This window comes from Bos indicus, chromosome 6 (genome assembly GCF_029378745.1).
Source record: "Bos indicus isolate NIAB-ARS_2022 breed Sahiwal x Tharparkar chromosome 6, NIAB-ARS_B.indTharparkar_mat_pri_1.0, whole genome shotgun sequence".
Classification (NCBI taxonomy): Eukaryota; Metazoa; Chordata; class Mammalia; order Artiodactyla; family Bovidae; genus Bos; species Bos indicus.
In genome coordinates, this window is record NC_091765.1 from 113,619,666 (window position 1) to 113,640,228 (window position 20,563).

The 20,563-nt window shown below is 50.9% G+C and overlaps 1 protein-coding gene across 1 annotated transcript in view; it reads left to right on the plus strand.

The window, feature by feature from the left end:
• The window catches only part of LOC139183687 (epididymis-specific alpha-mannosidase-like), a 52,920-nt gene extending 35,339 nt beyond the window's left edge, over nt 1-17,581 (plus strand). Inside the window, exons 10-19 of the mRNA XM_070791850.1 lie at nt 624-757; nt 4,244-4,527; nt 9,979-10,170; nt 10,670-10,922; nt 12,029-12,139; nt 12,217-12,409; nt 13,130-13,273; nt 15,472-15,584; nt 15,924-16,044; nt 17,349-17,581. Of these exons, the coding sequence (XP_070647951.1) occupies nt 624-757; nt 4,244-4,527; nt 9,979-10,170; nt 10,670-10,922; nt 12,029-12,139; nt 12,217-12,409; nt 13,130-13,273; nt 15,472-15,584; nt 15,924-16,044; nt 17,349-17,446 (1,643 nt within the window). The 3' untranslated portion in view covers nt 17,447-17,581. The remainder of the gene's footprint in view (nt 1-623; nt 758-4,243; nt 4,528-9,978; nt 10,171-10,669; nt 10,923-12,028; nt 12,140-12,216; nt 12,410-13,129; nt 13,274-15,471; nt 15,585-15,923; nt 16,045-17,348) is intronic.
• Nucleotides 17,582-20,563: the final 2,982 nt, after the last annotated feature.

Sequence of the window (20,563 nt, forward strand, 5' to 3'; positions counted from 1 at the left end):
AGCTCAGAAGGGTGACTGACTCCCCAGGCAAGGTGCAGGTGGAGACCCCAGAAAGGCATCCAGCCATGGGAGCTGCCCGGGCAGAGGCCAGAGACTGGACAGTGTGTGCAGAGTTCAGGGATCCGGGAGTCATCGGACACGACCTTATCCTGGGGCACATCTGGTGGAGGATGGAGTGGAAAGAGAATCCAGGTTCACACCAAAGAGACCTCCAGTGCTGACCTTGGTGACTGGCCTTGACCCTTCAAGCTCCAGAGGATTTTCTGTACATTTCCAAGCTTTTAAGCTTTGGAACCCTGCCTTAGAACGTGGGTCACCTTGGGCAGCTGACCCTTCTTTCTGCAGCTCAGTGTCCGCACCAGTAAAGTGGGCTGACAGGAAGAGATGAGTGAGGAGCTCATGGACCCTCATCTCTGGGTGGATGCTCTCCCACCCCTCCTGGGAACCAAGACCCAGCTTGAACAGATTAGGAGGGAGTTGGACGTCAGACCCCACGTGTCTGCTTGTTCCTCCCCCTGGACTCTGCAGAACTCGTCTCACCTGCCTCAGTTTCTCTTGTTCCAAGGGGCACCGGGGTGAGGGGTGGGTCAGGTACAGCAGTAGAGCCTGTTCTCTGTGTGCAGGCCCGGAGCCTGGGGGCCACTTTGCAGTGGTCTACAACCCGCTGGCCTGGACAGTCACCACCATCATCACCCTGACTCTGGACTTCCCCAGTGTCAGCATCACAGACGAGTCAGGCCGCCCTGTCCCTGCACAGGTAAGGGTGACATCCCATCTATGGTGCATGCCCTGTTGCTGCCCCTGCTTTGGGCTGGGGCCCCAGAAGTAGGCATCTAAAAGGAACATGTGACACGCTGCCCTCACTGTGAGGACAGTGTCCTATGGGTGAGTCACCATCAAGGTCAGTGGATCCACCCAGAGGACTGACCCTGGGCTTTGGGCATCTGAGTTGACCAGAAGTCTGCTCTACTCTTCTTGCCCTGGAAGGTCTCATGGTATCTTCAGCTCCATGGGAGGCATCCACCCGCAGTCCAGCCCCTCACTGGGAATATATATATATACACATATGTGTACATTTCTACTTCTCATGGGGAAGCCAGAAATAGTCCTAATTGTGCATTTATGGAGGTGCTGTCGTAGGGGCAGGCCCCAGCTATGACATCCACATCCTGTGTGGTCCCTCCTCATCTCCTTCCCAGACCTGGGGCTAGACTTGGTTCTAGAGGTGACCCTCCTGTTACCAAGCCAGCCCTTTCTTGAAGAGGTGAGAGAGGGAATTTCATCAGTCCATCATTCCAGAAACACTGCCAAATGTCTGTTCTGAGCCTGGCCCCCAGATGAGTGCTCATCCCTGGACTGTGGAACCATCCTGGGATTCAAGAAACAGACACAGAAACGGACAGTTAAGGCATGGGGTGATGACCTGGCAGGCAGGGCAGTGATCCTTAGCTGAGACAGAGGAGGAAGATTCCTCTGTGTCAGGGTCGGGAGACATGAGGGTGTTGGGATGAGTAGACCCAACATATAACATCCCCCTCCAACCCAAAGGCACCACCCACTAAGTCTAAATGCTCTTAAATACTCAGATCAGATCAGTCGCTCAGTCGTGTCCGATTCTTTGCCACCCCATGAATCGCAGCACGCCAGGCCTCCCTGTCCATCACCACCTCCCGGAGTTCACTCAGACTCACGTCCATCGAGTCAGTGATGCCATCCACTCATCTGATCCTCTGTCGTCCCATTCTCCTCCTGCCCCCAATCCCTCCCAGTATCAGAGTGTTTTCCAATGAGTCAACTCTTTGCATGAGGTGGCCAAAGTACTGGAGTTTCAGCTTTAGCATAATTCCTTCCAAAGAAATCCCAGGGCTGATCTCCTTCAGAATGGACTGGTTGGATCTCCTTGCAGTCCAAGGGACTCTCAAGAGTCTTCTCCAGCACCACAGTTCAAAAGCATCAATTCTTTGGCGCTCAGCCTTCTTCACAGTCCAACTCTCACATCCATACATGACCACTGGAAAAACCATAGCCTTGACTAGATGGACCTTTGTTGGCAAAGTAATGTCTCTGCTTTTGAATATGCTATCTAGGTTGGTCATAACTTTCCCTCCAAGGAGTAAGCATCTTTTAATTTCATGGCTGCAGTCACCATCTGTAGTGATTTTGGAGCCCAGAAAAATAAAGTCTGACACTGTTTCCACTGTTTCCCCATCTATTTCCCAGGAAGTGGTGGGACCAGATGCCATGATCTTCGTTTTCTGAATGTTGAGCTTTAAGCCAACTTTTTCACTCTCCACTTTCACTTTCATCAAGAAGCTTTTGAGTTCCTCTTCACTTTCTGCCATAAGGGTGGTGTCATCTGCGTATCTGAGGTTATTGATATTTCTCCTGGCAATCTTGATTCCAGTTTGTGTTTCTTCCAGTCCAGCGTTTCTCATGATGTACTCTGCATATAATTTAAATAAACAGGGTGACAAGATACAGCCTTGACGAACTCCTTTTCCTATTTGGAACCAGTCTGTTGTTCCATGTCCAATTCTAACTGTTGCTTCCTGACCTTCATACAAATTTCTCAAGAGGCAGATCAAGTGGTCTGGTATTCCCATTTCTTTCAGAATTTCCACAGTTGATTGTGATCCACACAGTCAAAGGCTTTGGCATAGTCAATAAAGCAGAAATAGATGTTTTTCTGGAACTCTCTTGCTTTTTCCATGATCCAGCGGATGTTGGCAATTTGATCTCTGGTTCCTCTGCGTTTTCTAAAACTAGCTTGAACATCAGGAAGTTCACGGTTCACATATTGCTGAAGCCTGGCTTGGAGAATTTTGAGCATTACTTTACTAGTGTGTGAGATGAATGCAATTGTGCGGTAGTTTGAGCCTTCTTTGGCATTGCCTTTCTTTGGGATTGGAATGAAAACTGACCTTTCCCAGTCCTGTGGCCACTGCTGAGTTTCCAAATTTGCTGGCATATTGAGTGCAGCACTTTGACAGCATCATCTTTTAGGATTTGGAATAGCTCAACTGGAATTCCATCCCCTCCACTAGCTTTGTTCGTAGTGATGCTTTCTAAGGCCCGCTTGACTTCACATTCCAGGATGTCTGGCTCTAGGTGAGTGATCACACCATCGTGATTATCTGGGTCATGGAGATCTTTTTTGTACAGTTCTTCTGTGTATTCTTGCCATCTCTTCTTAATATCTTCTGCTTCTGTTAGGTCCATACCATTTCTGTCCTTTATCGAGCCCATCTTTGCATGAAATATTCCCTTGGTATCTCTGATTTTCTTGAAGAGATCCCTAGTCTTTCCCATTCTGTTGTTTTCCTCTATTTCTTTGCATTGATCGTTGAAGAAGGCTTTCTTATCTCTTCTTGCTATTCTTTGGAACTCTGCATTCAGATGTTTATATCTTTCCTTTTCCCCTTTGCTTTTCGCTTCTCTTCTTTTCACAGCTATTTGTAAGGCCTCCCCCACAGCCTACTGAACACCTAATATGTGCCAGGTGTTACTCTAGGCACTGGAGAAACTTTAATAATCATGTAGACAATAATCCCTGCTCTCATGGGGCTTCTATTCTAGTGGGGGATGCAGGAAAGAAGAAAATAAGAAAGTGTAGGAGTGACAGATGACAGTTGTGGTGGAGGAAATCCTTCAGGACAAGTGTGGGATGTGAGGTGGCAACAGGTGTCTTCTTTAGCTCAGAGAAAGGCCATGCTGGAGACTGTGAAGTGAAACATGAGTTTCTTCATAGATCCCCCAAACCCTCCACACAGGACTCAGAAATGACACATGTTCCCTAGAAAGTGAAGGACCTCCTGCATAGACCTCGTGTCCTCATCCAACTCCCTTCCCTGAATCAGATGACATGAAGATGGAGAAAGTCCTGTAGGATAATCTGGAAACCTCCCTCCTTGGGAAAACTGGAGGATTAAGAGACAAGGGAGCCCCCTTCAAAGAGATCAAGGGAATGGCATGAACAACGGCTCAGAGGCAGGAACAGGAGGGAATGTGTGAAGAGGGCAGGTGGTTTGCAGCCCCGATGGAGAAAGAGGAAGGAGGGAGAAGAGTTTGGACCCGGTTGAGCAGGGAAGATGCAGGAGGGGAGCCCAGCTCAGCCCAGTTTTGAATGACCCAACTGTCTCTGTGCAGAGCAAGCACCCCATCCACCAGGTGTGTAAGCCCAGGATTTCCAAGGGGACTGAGGCATCTTCCATCCCTGACATCCATCATTCATCTTTTCCCTCAGGCCTTTCAGGTCCAGAGTTCAAAGGAGATGCCCTCTGCCTATGACCTGCGCATGCTGACCACAATCCCAGGACTCAGTTACCGGCACTACAGCATTCGGCCCAGCAGGAGTTCCCAGAAGGCCACTGGGGAGACTGCACCCTTTGTGGCCAGCACCCAGCATTTTGGACCCAGACTCAGGAGACGTGGCAGACAAGTGGGCTGCCACCTGGTGCTTGTGGAGAATGACTGCTACACCGTGTTCCTGGACACAGACACCAACCTGATGCACAGCATCTGGGAGAGGTAAGGTGCAGCCATTGTGCCTCTGAGGCCAGGAGCACCCTGGACCTGGGCAGGTGATGCCCCACCTGGGTCTCCATTTCCTCAGCTGCAGGGCGAGGGTGTGATGGTGATGAAGCTCCCTGCAGTGAAACCAGTCTAGTTGTGGGAATCTAAGCCAGGTCCATACAGCCTTTCTTGAACTTGTTCATTCCAAAAATTTTAATCCTCATAAAATGGGGTATATCCTAACACACCCCGGGAAAACATACTAATCATGAGATCAACTTTTTAAAACTGAGAGCCATATGAAATCCATCTATTCACCCACAGTCCCATCCACTATGCACTCACACAACCACTTATCTATGCATCTAACCTTCCTGGTTTCCATCCATCATCCATCCATCCATGCATCATCCATCCATTCATCCACCCATCCACTGAACTATTCACTCACCACCAGCTATTCGTTGGCAGCAGAGAGGGCAGCTGAGCCCCAGGAAAGGCCCCCAGAGCCCTGTCCATGGTGAGGTCACACGATAGGCAGTTTCGACACCTCTTCAGCTCTTTGTCCAACGCACCCACTTCTGTTTCTTGATGTGATCTCCTAACAGGAACAGAAGTTTGCCAGGGAGAGGGTCAAGGAACCTGGGGTGGGGGTCCAGGCACCGGGCAGAAAGTGAGGTAAGGAAAGAGAAGGAGGAGGCAGCCAGAGAAAGGGAGGAAGACAGGGCACATCAGTCTGAGGTGAGTGTCACCTGCAGCTCAGCCCTGTCATCTGTCAGCAGTCTGCAAGCACAGACCTGGACCCCCTCAATAGGGCTCCCTCCTCCAGTCAACCCACAGGTCCTTCTTGAGAGGGCATGAGGCACGTAGTCAGGGCTGACTGCAGAGACTCTGGTGGAACAGAAGAAATGGGCTGTCACCCCAGTAGGTTGTGAGTGACTGCCCCCCTCCTCCAAGGGGTCATGCTTTGAAAGGTGGAGTCTGCAGGCCAGCTTGAGCTCTGTCATCACTCAGGCCCCATGCCCCTTCTGGAACACCCCTGAACAGCCAGGTCCGTCTCGCCACCCCATTCTTCCCTCCCTCAGGTACCCTATCCCTAAGCCAGGACCCCACATGGTGCTCCCCAGGGGAAGAGCACGCGTCCTGCTGTCCACCTTCCTCACCCTGTGTGTCTTCAGGTGCTTTTGTCTCAGGGAGGACAGCATGTTCCTTATGGTGCCACTTCACGTCCCAGTAGGGAAACCACCAGTGCCTGCTGCAGAGTCAGAGAGGGGAGGCTGTGGGGACTGAGAAAGGGTGGTGCAGAGTGGGCGTGGCAGGGATGAGGCCCCTGGAGCCAGGTGTGAGGCCTTGAAGGGCAGGAAGGAGTCTGTGGGTCAGAGGAGGGGGCAGTGGTTCCTGGGAAGGACCCGCACGTGCAAAGGCCTAAGGCAGGGAGCCAGCATGTGCACAGACCACCCCAGGGCAGTTTTGCTGGAGGAGGGCCTTTGTTCTTTTATATACATCAAGGGTGTTGCTGAAAGGCACATACCGTCTGGGTCATCACTTTACACTGTACACGTCTGTGCTGTTCCCTGTGATCACAGCGTCGTACAGGCATCTCCACACTCAGGTTAGGACAGTTACATCACCCCCGAGAGAATCCTCACATGTCCTCTTTTCACCTCCCTCAGGGACCTGGCTTCCCTGCTGGCTCAGGTGGTAAAGAATCCAGCTGCAATGCAAGAGACCTGGGTTCAATCCCTGGATTGGGAAGATCCCCTGAAGAAGGACATGGCAACCCACACCAGTAATCTTGCCTGGAGAATCCCATGGACAAAGGAGCCTGGCAGGCTAGAGTCCATGGGGTTGCAAAGAGTCAGACACCACTGAGCAACTAAGCACACACACAGGGCTACCTGGCTAGTGGAATCTCCTGGACTTGCTTAATGTAGACATTTCAGTCAATGGAATCACACCCTACGGGGCCCTTTGGAGCCTGGTATCCTTCACACGGTGGTTGTTGTTCTGTCGCTACAGCGTGTCTGACTTTGTGACCCTATCAATTGCAGTGCCCCAGGCTCCTCTGTCCTCGACTCCCTCCGGGAGTTCACTCACATTCATGTCCATTGTGTCAGTGATGCCATCCAACCATCTCATCCTCTGTTACCCCCTTCTCCTCCTGCCCTCAGTCTTTCTCAGCATCAGAGTCTTTTCCAATGAGTCTGCTCTTCTCATCAGATGGCTAACGTATTGAAGCTTCAACTTTAGCATCAGTCCTTCCAATGCATATTCAGGGTTGATTTCCCTTAGGATTGACTGGTTTGATCTCCTTGCAGTCCAAGGGACTCTCAAGAGTCTTCCCAAGCACCACAATTTGAAAGCATCAGATCTATGGCTTTATGGTCCACTTCTCCCATCTTTGCATGACTACTGAAAAAACCATAGCTTTGACTATACAGACCTTTGTCGGCAAAGTGATATCTCTGCTTTTTTAGTGTGCTGTCTAGGTTTGTCATAGCTTTCCTTCCAAGGAACAAGTGTATTTAAATTTCTTGGCTGCAGTCACCATCTGCAGTGATTTTGGAGGTAGAAATTAAGTCTGTCTCTGTTTCCATTTTTCTCTCTTCTATTTGCCATGATGTGATGAGAATAGATGCCATAACCTTAGTTTTTTGAATGTTCAGACTTAAGCCATCTTTTTCACTCTCATCTTTCACCCTTATCAAAAGGATCTTTAGTTCATCTTCATTCTCCACCATTAGAGTGGTATCATCTGCATGTAGGGCTTCCCTGATAGGTCAGTTTGTAAAGAACCCACCTGCAATGTAGGAGACCCAAGTTCAATTCCTAGGTCGGGAAGATACCCTGGCAAAGGAATAGGCTACCCACTCCAGTATTCTTGGGCTTCCCTTGTGGCTCAGCAGGTAAAGAATCCACCTGAAATGCAGGAGACCTGGGTTTAATCTCTGGTATTGGAAGATCCCCCGGAGAAGGGAAAAACTACCCACTCCAGGATTCTGGCCTGGAGAATCCCATGGACTATAAAGTACATGAGGTTGCCAAGAGTCGGACACAACTGAGGGCTTTCCACTTTCACTTTCATCTGCACATCTCAGATTGTTGTTCTGCTGACAATCTTGATTCCAGCTTGCGGTTCATCCAGCCTGACATTTTGCATGATGACTCTTCCACTCAGCATCATATTTCCAAGTTTCATTCACATTGCAGTGGGAGTGAGACCCAGTTCCTCTGGGGGGCTGATTTATATTCCACTGACAGATATTCCTGGGTTCATTTATCCAGTTCTCACCTCATGGACATGTGGGTGGTTTTCATTCTGGGGCTTTTGTGAATAAGTCCACTGTGAACATGCATGTACAAGATTTTGTGTTGACAAAAGCTTTCCTTTCTCTTGGGTCACTTCCTAGGAGTGGAATTGTTTGGTCACAGGAAACTCTATGTTTAACACTTTGAGAAGTTGTTGGACTGTGTCCCACCCAGCTGCACCATTTTTCAATCTTATCCAAAACTATGAGGGTCTGATTTCCCCATACCCCACCTGCATTTGTATTAACTGCCTGGTCCATATAGCTACCCTAGTGAACGTGACGTGCTGTCTCACTGGGGCTTTGATTTCCAACCCTATGGACTGTAGATGTTGAGCATCTATTCATGGGCCTCTTGGCCATTTGTGCATCTTCTCTGGTGAAATGTCTTTTTAGATCCTTTGCCCATCTCAAAATTGGGCTGTTCTTTATTGTGCAGTTGTAAGAGTTCTTTCAACTTAGGAAGAATTACTACAAACAAACCTTGTGAAGGTGATGGAATTCCAGCTGATCGATTTAAAATCCTAAAAGATGATGTGTGATAGTGCTGCACTCAGTATGTTAGCAAATTTGAAAAACTCAGCAGTGGCCATAGGACTGTAAAAGATCAGCTTTCATTCCAGTCCCAAAGAGGGGCAATGCCAGAAAATGTTCCAACTAATGTACAGTTGCTCTCATTTCACATGCTGGCAAGGATGTATTCAAAATCCTTTAAGCTAGGCTTCAGTGGTATGTGAACTGAGAACTTCCAGGAACTAGAGGTCAAATTCCCAACATATGTCAGATCAGGGAAAAAGCAAGGGAATTCCAGAAAAATATCTATTTCTGCTTCATTAATTATACTAAAGCCTTGGATTTGGATCAAAAGAAACTGGAAAATTCTTAAAGAAATGGGAACCGCAGACCACCTTACCTATCTCATGAGAAAACTGTATACAACTCAAGAAGCAAGAGTTAGAACTGGATGTGGAATAACCAACTGGTTCAAAATTGGGGAAGGAGTTCCTCATGGCTGTATAGTGTCACTTTGACTATTTAACTTATATGCACAGTGCATCCTGTGAAATGCCAGGCTGAATGAATCACAAGGGGGAATCTAGATTGCCAGGAGAAATATCAACAATCTCAGATATGCAGATGATACCACTCTAAAGGCAGAAAGTGAAGGAGGAACCTAAGAGCCTCTTGATGAAGGTAAAAAAGGAGAGTGAAAAAGTTGGCTTAAAACTCAACATTCAAAACACTAAGATTATGGCATCGGGTCCCATCATGTCTTGGCAAATAGAAACAGGAAAAATGGAGAAAGTGACAGATTTTATTCTCTTGGGCTCCACAAATTACTGCAGCAGATCGTGACGTAACGTGAAATTCAAGATCCTTGTTCCATGGCAAAAAAAAGCTATGTGAAATCTGCACAGTATATTAAAAAATGGAGATACCACTTTACCAACAAATATCCATATACTTAAAGCTTTGGTCTTCGCAGTAGTCATGTGAGGGTTTGAGAGTTGAACCATAAAGAAAACTGAGTGCCAAAAAATTGATGTTTTTGAAGTGTGGTACTGCAGAAGACTCTTGAGGGTTCACTGGACTGCAAGGAGATCAAACTAGTCAATCCGAAAGGAAATTAACCATTGATATTCATTGGAAAGACTGATGCTTAAGCTGAAGCTCAAATACTTTGATCATGTGATGGGAAGAGCCCATTAATTGGAAAAGATCTTGATGCTGGGAAAGATGGAAGGCAAAAGGAGAAGGGGGCAGCAGAGGGTGAGATGGTTAGATAGCATCACCAACTCAATGGACATGAATTTGAGCAAACTCCAGGAGATAGTGAAGGACAGGGAAACCTTGTGTGCTTTAGTGCGTGGGGTCAGAAGATTCGGACATGACTTCGCAACTGAACAACAGCAACAACCAGGAAAGGGAAAGGATCTGATGTCATGTGAGCTCTGGTGGGTCCATACTGCTCTTATCCAAACCAAGTGCATGAGCTTCACTAAGTGAGCTCACACATGTCACTGGTGCACTTAGGAGGTTGTTTGTGTTCCCCCCTTGGCCCAGGCTGGCATCTCCAGAGGCTCTGTCAGCCTGGGTCCCAGAATGAGGATGAGATGGCCATGATGATGACACTCTTTTCTCTTTCCTTTCTGTGCAGGCGGAGTAACCGAACAGTACGGGTGACCCAGAGTTTCATGGAGTATCATGTGAAGAGTGATTCCAATCATGACCCCATTTCAGATAATTATGTGTTCACACCCAGTGGTAGAGCAGAGCCAGCGTGGGAGGCTGTGAGGATGGAGATTGTGGAGGGGCCGCTGGTGACTGAGATCCGGCAGTACTTCTACAGGTGAAGGTGGCCCCCTGGTTGTGCTCAGCACATGGAGGTGCTCACAGGCAGGTGAATGGGGAAATGAGGGCCCGTCATGCTTCAGACACCCAGCTCCTGGACCTGGGCTTGGCACATGGTCCTTCCTCCATGGAAGTTCGATGAAGTCATGAGCTGCTCCAGTCTCTGCAGTCCTGCTCTGCTTGCCTGTGCTGTGTCACCTTGGTGGTACCTAAGTCTAGAGGCGGGACAGGAGCCCACAGTGACAGTGACCTAGACATGAGAGCAGTTCTTGTGTTTTCATTAGCAGGACAGACAGAGCCACCCAGGTATGACTTGGTAACCAGAACCTTCAGAGAACTGGGTTGCTCCTGTTCTATTGCCTGAGCAGGCTCCCTGTACCCCTGGCGGCAGGAAGAATGGAGGAAGGGAAATGGAAGGAGAGGAAGGAAGAAAGAAGAAGGGCAGGGCACCCAGAATGCTCCCAAGTCTTGACCTACCTCTCCTGCTTCTCCTCCAGGGAGGTGAACGACAATGAGCCCACATTCGCCATCTACTCCTGGCTGGCCCGCGGGCCCCAGAGCTCTGACGGGGAGCTGCTCTGCCATCGCATAGAGCAGGAGTACCGGGTGGGCCCCTTGGAGCTGAACCGTGAGGCCATCCTGAGGACAAGCACTGATCTGAACACGGGGCAGGTCCTCCACTCGGACAACAATGGCTACCAGATGCAGCGCAGGCCCTACCGGCAGAACATGTGGAACACCATTGCTCGGGTACACCCTGAGCTGTCCCGGGGTGTGGCAGCCACAGATCCAGTCCTGGTGACCTTTCTCCAGAAGGCAGGAGAGCCCCTTTAGGTCTAGAGCATCTCCCAGAGCCCAACTGCCCTTTGTCCGCCCCTAGGGGCTGTGGCCCAGGCATGTTCAGACCTGGTCTCAGAGTCTGGGGCTGCCGTGTGTGAGGTGTGTCCTTGAGGTTTCCTATGTCCACCGCGGGTCTTACTCGGTCAATGGGTGACCCACTGGGGGCTGCTTGAGGATTAAGCATGTGGTACCTGGCTAGGCCTGAATGGGGTGTGACCCTCCTCTGCTGCTCTGAGCTGAGCCACAGCCTGGCTGCCAGGGAGGGCTGAGCAGGGGCTGAACTCCAAAATCAGTCAGCTCCCAGGGCTTCGCCCTCCAAAAGCGTGACCTTGGCTGAGTCCCTGGGTGTCCCTGGCCCTCGGTACTCTCCTGGGAAGAGAAGTGCACTGAGCCCTGGGATGATCCAGGGGCAGTGCCGTGCTGACCACCTCCTGAGCCTCCATCCCTGTTAGTTTTCGCTCCTTCCACTGGAGCCCTGAGAATGGGTGTGGTTCCTCCCTGCTCTGTCTTCCTTGAACCTCTGTCCCTTCATCTCTGCAGCTGTTCCTCACCCATTGTGACCTGGGCTCCAGAGAGTCTGGGGAAATCAGCCCAGGACATCTTGCTCCAGTAGAACAAACAAACAGAACAAAAAGTTGTATGAGCACTTTCCAGCCCAGACACCAGGCCCTTTCTATTTGGAACCCCTGGCTGGGGGCCATCCCTGGCTGGACTGGCACAGATGCCTTATTGTCTCCCTCCACCAGGGGGACCTTTTGGGCACATTTCATATATGGGGAAACCAAGGCTTAGCTGGGCTGAGTCCCCCAGGGCATAAGGTCAGGAAGCAGTGGAGCTGGATTGAATCCCAGTGTGTTCATCTCACAAGTCAGAGCCCCTCCCATCACTACTGTGCCAACCTGGGCTGCTGCTGTGCCCATGCAGGAGGCCGCCTGGGGCCAGAGGGAGACCCCAGACCTGCTGGCTGACCTGGCCCTCTGCTCTTACCACCAGCCTGCCAATGTTTCTGTCCACAGAATTACTACCCCATGGTGCAAATGGCTTCCATCGAGGACTTACCAAGCAGGCTGGTGCTGCTGTCTGAGCAGGCACACGGCATCTCCAGCCAAGGGAACGGGCAGGTGGAGGTAGGAGGAGGCCCCTTTGGTCACTCTCCAGGACCCCAGGGCCCAGGCAGGCCTGGTCAGACAGTTGTCCCCTGCAGGTCATGCTCCACCGGCGGCTGTGGAACAATGACCAGTGGGCCCTCGACAATAACGTCACACTGAATGACTCCTCGGTCGTCCACCCAGTGTTCTGGCTCCTGCTGGGACCCAGGACACTCACCAGTGGCCTGCGCCAGAGGAGTGGGCTGGCGCTGCAGCACCGGCCCGTCGTGATGCTCAGAGAGATGAACGGTGAGGTGGGGGGTCCCACAGTGCACCTGTCATCACTGCGCCGGGTGAGCCGACCTGTCTAGCACTGGCGCTGAGCTGGTGCCTGCAGGGACCTGAGATACTATGGGGCAGGAAGTGACCAGGGACCTCAGATCTAAGCCCCTCCTTGTAAACGTGGGCATCCTGAGGTTAAAGAGGTTTCAATGACTTGCTCAAGGTCATACGGCCAGTATGAGGAAATGAAACTCCTCTTTCAAGAGCAGAGATCCCAGAGAAAGTTTCTGACTGGTCCTGATCAAATCATGTGACCCGAGACTGACCAATCCCCATGGCCTGGGAACTGTGAGGGGATGGTAGCTCCAGCTGGAGCCCAGAGTTGAGCAGAACATCTCCTGGAAGAGGAGAGCTCGGTCCCTCTGGGCAGAGGCAGCGATAGATGACAGCACAGAAGCTGGCTTCCCAGAATTGTTCACAGAGCAGGTCTCTGTGTAAACTCGCTGCATTTTATGGAAGAAATGGCATCTTCTCTCTGGTCTCAGTCTCCCCGTCTGCAGTTTTGAAAGGGCTGGACTAGAGATTCAAGGCATTTTGGGGCATTTGCACCAGCAGGTGCTTCAGGCTGCCTGTGGTGTGGTTGAAGGAAAGAGATCAGATTAAATGGGGGCCTTAGTGTGGAGAGCTAAGGATGCAGAGAGGAGAATTTGGCCCAAAGCCTTTCCTTGTTGTCCATCTGCCTTGCAGAAACTGCCCACAGAGGCAGTTGGAATGGTTCTTGGAAGCAAGAGGCTGTGACACTCCCCTCAAGTGTCCACCTGCAGATCCTCAGCATCCCCGGCTGGAAGTACAGCTCGAACCACACAAAGCACCTGCGGACTCTCCAGAAAGGTGAGGCAGGTGTTCAGGTGTCCAGACTCACTCCTGCCTCCACATGTCAGCCATGTCCCCAGCCCTTCACCGTACAAAGGACTCTCCTCAGAGTCGTCCAAGCTCTGTGAGGTCACCTGGTTCCCTTATCTGGCCAAAGACGGATCTGAAGCCTCAGGGAGGCGGGTCACTCAGCAAGCAGAAACAAGGTGCGTCTGGATGACGTCAGGTGCTGTGACTGTGTACAGAGGAAGCCCCCAGCAGGGGGTCAGGGAGGGCTTCCTGGAGGAGGAAACAACTGCCAGGAACCCATTATTCATATTGGGGTTGCTGCAGCTTATCTGCTCCCTTAACTCCATGCTTTTCAAAGGATGGACTGGCTGTGCCTCAGCCACTCCCCTGCTCCATGAGACCCACCAAAGGCTGGCACACTCCAAGTGTCTGTGAAATGAGGAGAAGGTGGAAAAAGGCAGAGGTCATCTTTGTACCTGATAGAGGGGCATTGCCAACTGTGGCTCAAGTCTGTAGACATGAGAATTCTAACACTGACACACAGCATCTCCACTTGTCACAGAAGGTGAGATGGGGGAGCCTCACCTGGGGTGACAGAGCCTCTGCTACTGTTATGTGTGTCAGGCTAAGTGCACTGAAAACGCATCTTCCGGGGGCAGCTTGTGCCAAAGAGGAGGCCAAGGGGGCTGGGCTGGGCAAGTCCACCCTCCTAGAGAGACGTCAGTAGAGACTGCATCAGGGGAGCCACAGGGGATGGCGTGAGGCCTGCTGCCTCTCATGATGCTTGAATCCTCGAGGAATCTCCACCAGCATGATTATTGCCATCATTATCATTGTCTTCACCATTATTGTCATCACCATCACAGTCATAATCACCATCACCACCATCACCATCACCACCATCACCATCATCATCACCATCACCACCATCACCACAATCGCCATCACCACAATCACCATCACCACCATCACCATCATCACACCATCAGGACCATCACCATTACCACCATCACCACAATCACCACTGCCGCCATCATCACTATCAGCATCACCATCACCATCATCACCACACCATCATCACTGTCATCACCACCATCATCACCATCACCACAATCACCATCAGCATCACCATCACCATCAGGACCATCACCACAATCGCCATCACCACCATCACCATCATCATCACCATCACCACCATCACCATCATCATCACCATCACCACCATCACCATCACCACCATCGCACCATCAGGACCATCACCATCACCACCATGACCACAATCACCATCACCACCATCATCACCTCAGCGTCACCATCACCATCATCACCACATTATCATCACCATCATCACCATCACCACAATCACCACACCATCACCAACATCATCACCACCATCACTACCATCACCACAATCACCAACATTATCACCATCACCATCACCATCACCACCACCATCACAGCATCAGGACCATCACCAGCATCACCGTCACTGCCCTCATCACCAACATCACCATCTTCATCACCATTATCCTGGTCAACTTCGTGTTCTGCTCTGAGAAGTCCTTCCCTGATTCTAGAGCTCCAGTCCCTAATCTCAGCACTTGATGGAAACAAGAGACTTTGTAGGCCTCTTAGGCTGCAGTAACAAGGAGCCCACATGCTCTCAGTCCTCCTCACACAGCACAGGTCACTTCGTCCCTGTGCTCTGTGGGGTTGTCAGCATGGGTCTTTTCATTTGGTCACCAAGGACCCAGAAAGTGGAAGCTGTATTACAACACATTTCCTAGGTCTTGGTGGCAGTGACCTGACACATCAATCCTGAAGATGGCGCCTCATCTTCAGGGTTACGAGGCCATACCATGCTTCACAGTGGCCAAGCCAGAGAGAATCTTCCAGAGAACTGGAAGGTGAAAGGATGAGCCCAGTGAAGACTCCACCAGTGAATAAGAATCAGCGCCGGCTTCAGCGTGGGTGGTGGAGGCGGTAGCTTTGGCTGCACCTGGGGTGGATCCTCCCCCTTCTTCTTTATGCACACCAGCTGTGTGTCTGGGCAAGTGCCTGCCCCTCTCTGAGCCTTGTTTGGCTCATCTGCGAAGTGGGGCTGTGTTAGCTGCCTCTGAGGGACGGTGAAGATGTGAAAGGGAGGTGAGAGTGTGAAGAGCCAGGCCAAGACTGTGTCCTCATTCCACCTTCCTTCTGTCCCCAAGACCGAGAGCACGAGGCCAAGGCAGACCTCCGCCGTGTCCTGCTGCGGCTCCAGCACCTGTATGAGGTGGACCAGGACCCCGTGCTGTCTCGGCCTGTGACGGTGAACCTGCAGGTCACCTGCCCCTCCCGTGTCCCGCTCCGACATCACTGAGTCAGGCCCCAGGAGGAGGCACCTCGGGAGACAAACCTTGGTGACTGGGTGTTTCCTGGGGTGGCCCCACGTGCCTGCCACCTGCTGGGAGTGCTGATCAATCTCGGCACTTGGGAGCAGCTCCTTCCAGCCTGTTCCTCATCTGTAAAATGGGACTGCCCCTCCTCCCGCAGGGACTTGCAATACAATGAATGTGGGGGATCCTGTCCCTGGGCCCTGGTGTGGCCGCCCTTCTTCGTCGGGTTCTCTGCTCAGATCTGTGGTCCGGGTGCTCAGCCCTCCCTGTGCTCTGTCCTGCAGTCTGTGCTGCGGGGACTGGGCTCCGTGGTGTCCGTGGAGGAGCGCTCACTCACAGGGACCTGGGACGTGAGCGAGATGCACCGCTGGACCTGGAGCACGCGGGACCCTCACGGCCACAGAGGTTCGGGCACCCTGGTCCTGACCCTGCCCCGGGTAGCCAGCCTGACCCCCAGCCAGACCCCAGCTCTTCCTCTAAGGCCTGTGTGACCTTGAAGTGGTGCCCTCCTGCCCCAAGTCTAGGTCTGCCTGCATCCGCCACAGAAGGTTCACAGTCTTCAGGAGAGTCATCACACAGACTATGTATGTAGGCTGTGTGTGCATGAGTCCGAGACCACACACCCTCTCCCTGCCTTGGGTGAGCCTCGTCTTGCAAGTATACCCTCGGGTTCTGACATTTGCCCCGCTGTGCGTTGCACTGTGCCACACAGCCAGCTCCTGCAAACCACAGCCTGTCTTACTACTCTATCTGCACTGCTCCCTCTACCTGCAAGGCCCTTGTCCCCTTTATCTGGGCATCTCCTAATGGGGCTCTTCCAGGTCCAGGGCTGAATCCGGGGCCTCCTCTGCTCTCCCCTCTCCCTCAGTTTGCTCTGACCCATTTATCTCCTCTTTGTCTACTGCACACAGCATAGTCTGGCTACATAGGTAGACACTTTGTCAGTCTTGCCTGAAAGATTAATAGAAGGCTGGTTAGTTGGGTAAAAAGGATATAAAGAAGGGTGGAAGGTAAGTGAATGCTGGACAGGTGGGTGATTGGATGATACATGGTTGGAAAGATGAAGGAAGAAAAGAAGATGGATGGGTAATGGATGGGTGGATGGATGGATGAGGAAAGGAACGATGGAAGGAGGGAAAGAAGATAGAAGATGGATTGTTGAGTAGATGGTGAATGGATGGATGATTAAATGGTGAATGTTTCGATGGATAGATTGATGCATGGATGGAAGGATGGATGGATGAGCGTGTTTCAACCCAAGGAGGAAGCCTAAATCCCAGGCTGTGACCCCTCAGTGGAGTCCACTGAGATCAAGGACAGGGCCCACTAATGACCTCACTGATAAAGCTCTTAGGAATTGAGTTCCACACCCTATGGGATAGGAGGCCAAGAGGGACCAGGGCCCCCTCGTGGCCTCAGTGAGAAGGCTCTTATATACATATACAGGGCCACAACCCATGGAGATATGAGGCCAAGTGGGGCCAGGACCCCTGTACATGCCTTCACTGTGCTGTCCCTCAGAGGAGGCCAGAAATGAGAGAGTGCCCCTGGCAGTGAAGTCCTGTTGAGAGGGGTCAGCTGAGGGCTGTAACCACAGTGGGAGCCACAGACGCAGCAGGAGCCCTGTTGCAAGGGGGATGCTGGGAGGAGGGGCCCCGGAGAAGCAGGTGGTCCAGGGGCCATGCTGAACTGACTCTTTGTGCTCCCAGGAAACTCCAGTCGGCCCTCACCACCACCAAGAGGCCCCGAGGTCACCATCTACCCGAAGGAGATCCGGACGTTCTTCATTCACTTTCAAGAGCAGTGAGCCCTTGGGAGATTCTTGGTCCCAGGACACAGGAAAGCAGCCTACAGGGATGAGGGGAAAGCTGCCAATCTGGAGGGCTAACAGCAGGAAATGGACGGATGGGGGGTGTTCTGACTTCTTAAATAAAATTGCATTAAGGACCTGTGTCTTCCCCTGCCCACTGGAGCCAGCCCTCTCTCTCCTCTCCTATCACAGACAGTAGCTTCACACACACTCACACTCCTGCTTCACCTGCAAGAATCAAAGGCAGGAAGTTCTCCCAAAGACAGAAAGAAATAATCCCCAGTGATACCAAAATGTCTGCAGCCTTGCCAGATCTCAGCAAGTCCACCAGTGTTAACAGTGACCCTGCTGTGTGACTAGTGACCTGAGGTGCCAGGAGCCAGCATGGTGGGGACAAGAGGACTTCATGGCCCATGGTTTCTATGTTGGGAAAGCTGTGGAAAGGTTATTCCTGGCTGGAACTGTATAAACACCTCACAGACACAGCTTGAGGCCCCCTCTTCCTGTAGGGTCCCCCGCATCCTGCACTGGAAAATTTCATCTGCACTCCCTGCAAAAAAGAAATGCAGATAGGAAATCTATCATTGAGCTGGGGCAGACATATTGAGGAGTCCATTCGGGGTGATGCAGGCACCCAGCAGAGGGCTTCTTGTGGTGGCTCCAATGCTCTCTCAGGCTGGATGTCTTTCCCTAAACAGAACAAGGCAAACACAGCAGCTACATGCAGGAAGGTACATCCAGTCTCCTCTTCCAGAGGAGTCTTGAAAAAGTTGGAGGATGGTTGAGAAGAGAGACCACTGGGCACTATCCTCTGGGAGGTGAGGCAGGCAGCTGGGATGGATGCTAAACCAGTTCCAGCATTGTGAAGTGTTTGGAAGGGTGATGTCCATGAGCACTCATGGAGCTGGCTGAGGTCAAGGGGCCCTCTGATCTTTTGCTGCCTTGACCTGGAATGGCAAGAGGTGGGGTGGCCAAGCAGAGCCTTTGGGGGTCATTCCAAGAAAACCTCCAAAACTCCCATCTGGGCTGTTGGTGGAGCCAGACTCCTGGGTGCAGGGGATGTCAGGATTGTAGGGGGCTCTCAGGAGATATCTAACCAGGTCACTTCTAACAGGACACCTCACCTGGGCCCTTGGAGGAGCACCTAGGGATGACACCAGATCACAGCCCACAGGCTGTCAGGATCTGTGTGCAACAGAGGTCCTCACACAGAGTCTGGGACCAGCCAGGTGTCCCAGATCCTAGAGCTTCTTCGGATCTTAGAAAGAGATAAACAGTACCTGTCCTGTATCACAGAGCACCCAGCAGTGGATTTAGGACAGCACCCATGATCACAGGCTACAAAATGTGTCTCCCCAAAATTTGTATGCTGAAGTCCTAACCCCTAGCACCTCAGAATGTGGTTATACTTGGAGATATGGTCTTTAAAGAGGCAATTAACATAAAAGAAGTTATCTTGTTGTTTTGTTGCTCAGTTGCTAAATTATGTCCAACTCTTTGCGACCCCATGGACTGCAGCACTCCAGGTCTCCTTGTCCTTCACCATCTCCCGGAGTTTGCCCAAGTTCATGTCCATTGAATCAGTGATGCCGTCCAATCATCTCATCCTCTGCCACCCTTTCTCCTTTTGCCTTCAATCTTTCCCAGCATCAGGGTTTTGTCCAATGAGTCAGCTCTTTCAGTGAGATATTAGGGTGGGTCCCAATCCAGGCTGACTGGTGTCCTTGTGAGAAGAGGAGGCTGGGACACAGATGCACAGAGGGATGACCGTGTGAGGACACAGTGAGAAGATGGTCGTCTACACATCCAGGAGAGAGGCCTCGGAAGGAAACCAACTCTGTCTGGTCTTGGACTTCCAGCCTCCAAAACTGTGAGATAACAAAATTATATTCACTGGCCCACCCAGTCCCTGTTACTTTGTTATGTTGACCCTGGCAACGTCACATGAACATTTACACAGTGAGGATATGATATGCACAGGAAGTAGCACGAATAAGTGCTACAAATGCCCTCACATCCGTCAGGCCATGTTTACCAGCAAAGAGGTTTTCAGAGCTTTTTAGGTTTCAGAACTACAGCTGAGCAAGTGTGGAGCACTGTAAATTCATAATCAATTTAGAATAACTGTTAAATCGTAAAATTTACTTATTAACCTAAAGTCAATTCTCAGTTTCTACTTATATAAATTTTAGAGGATTTAGTTAACAAATCCCTCCAAGCATCACCAAGGAAGCACAGACACCAGAGGGACACAGGGGCCTTGAACTTATTCATACCCATGACAAATCTCCAGGGGAAGAGCTGGGAGGGTATTCTGAGCATCAGGCTCTGATGGACCCTGCAGGGAGGGACCCACTAATTGGCTTAGAAAAACGTGCTTGACACATCGTTGAAGGAAAAAGTGAATCCGAGTGTAACCAAAAGCAAAGGTCCACCTGCTCGACGCTCAAAAGCCAGTAAAGAAGCAAGGATGGTGGAAAGTAAAATGTGCTTTATTTTGGATCCCCACAACCAGAGGGGTAGGGGGAGGACAGATGCCTGTCCAAAGGCTGACTCCCTGCCACTGACAATCAGTGGGCAAAAGCTTTTATAGACAGAGGGAAGGGGCTACATGAAGAAACAGCACAGTCAGCTCTGATCATCATCTTGAAATTCATTCATTAGCATCAGCTTGATTGTTTTAAGCACAGTTAATCTTCAGTTCTTGCAGTGGTTTGTTTCCATTTCTTTGAGGCCAGTTCTTGGAACTGTGGCCGCCTATGCCATAGCTACAGTCTGGTCAGGTAGTTACCTTCTTCCACCCGGTGGGGGTTTTAATATCTACGAGAAAGCTCACAGTATATGGCTTGGAATATAAGTCCTTAAGAAGGAACTAAAGTCCCTGGCTTTGCTTAATGACAAAACTATAATTATTTAGTCTTATTGGACTATCTTCATTTGTTTCTGCCTTTTCTCACTTCTGTGATTAAACTTTGGCTAACTGTTTCCACATACAAAAGGCAAACAGAGGACGTGTGGGGAGGGGGACCACAGGGCCTGGCTCCATGACAAGAACACCCTCACATTAGTTTTCTTCAGTTCAGTTCAGTTCTGTCACTCAGTCATGTCCGACTG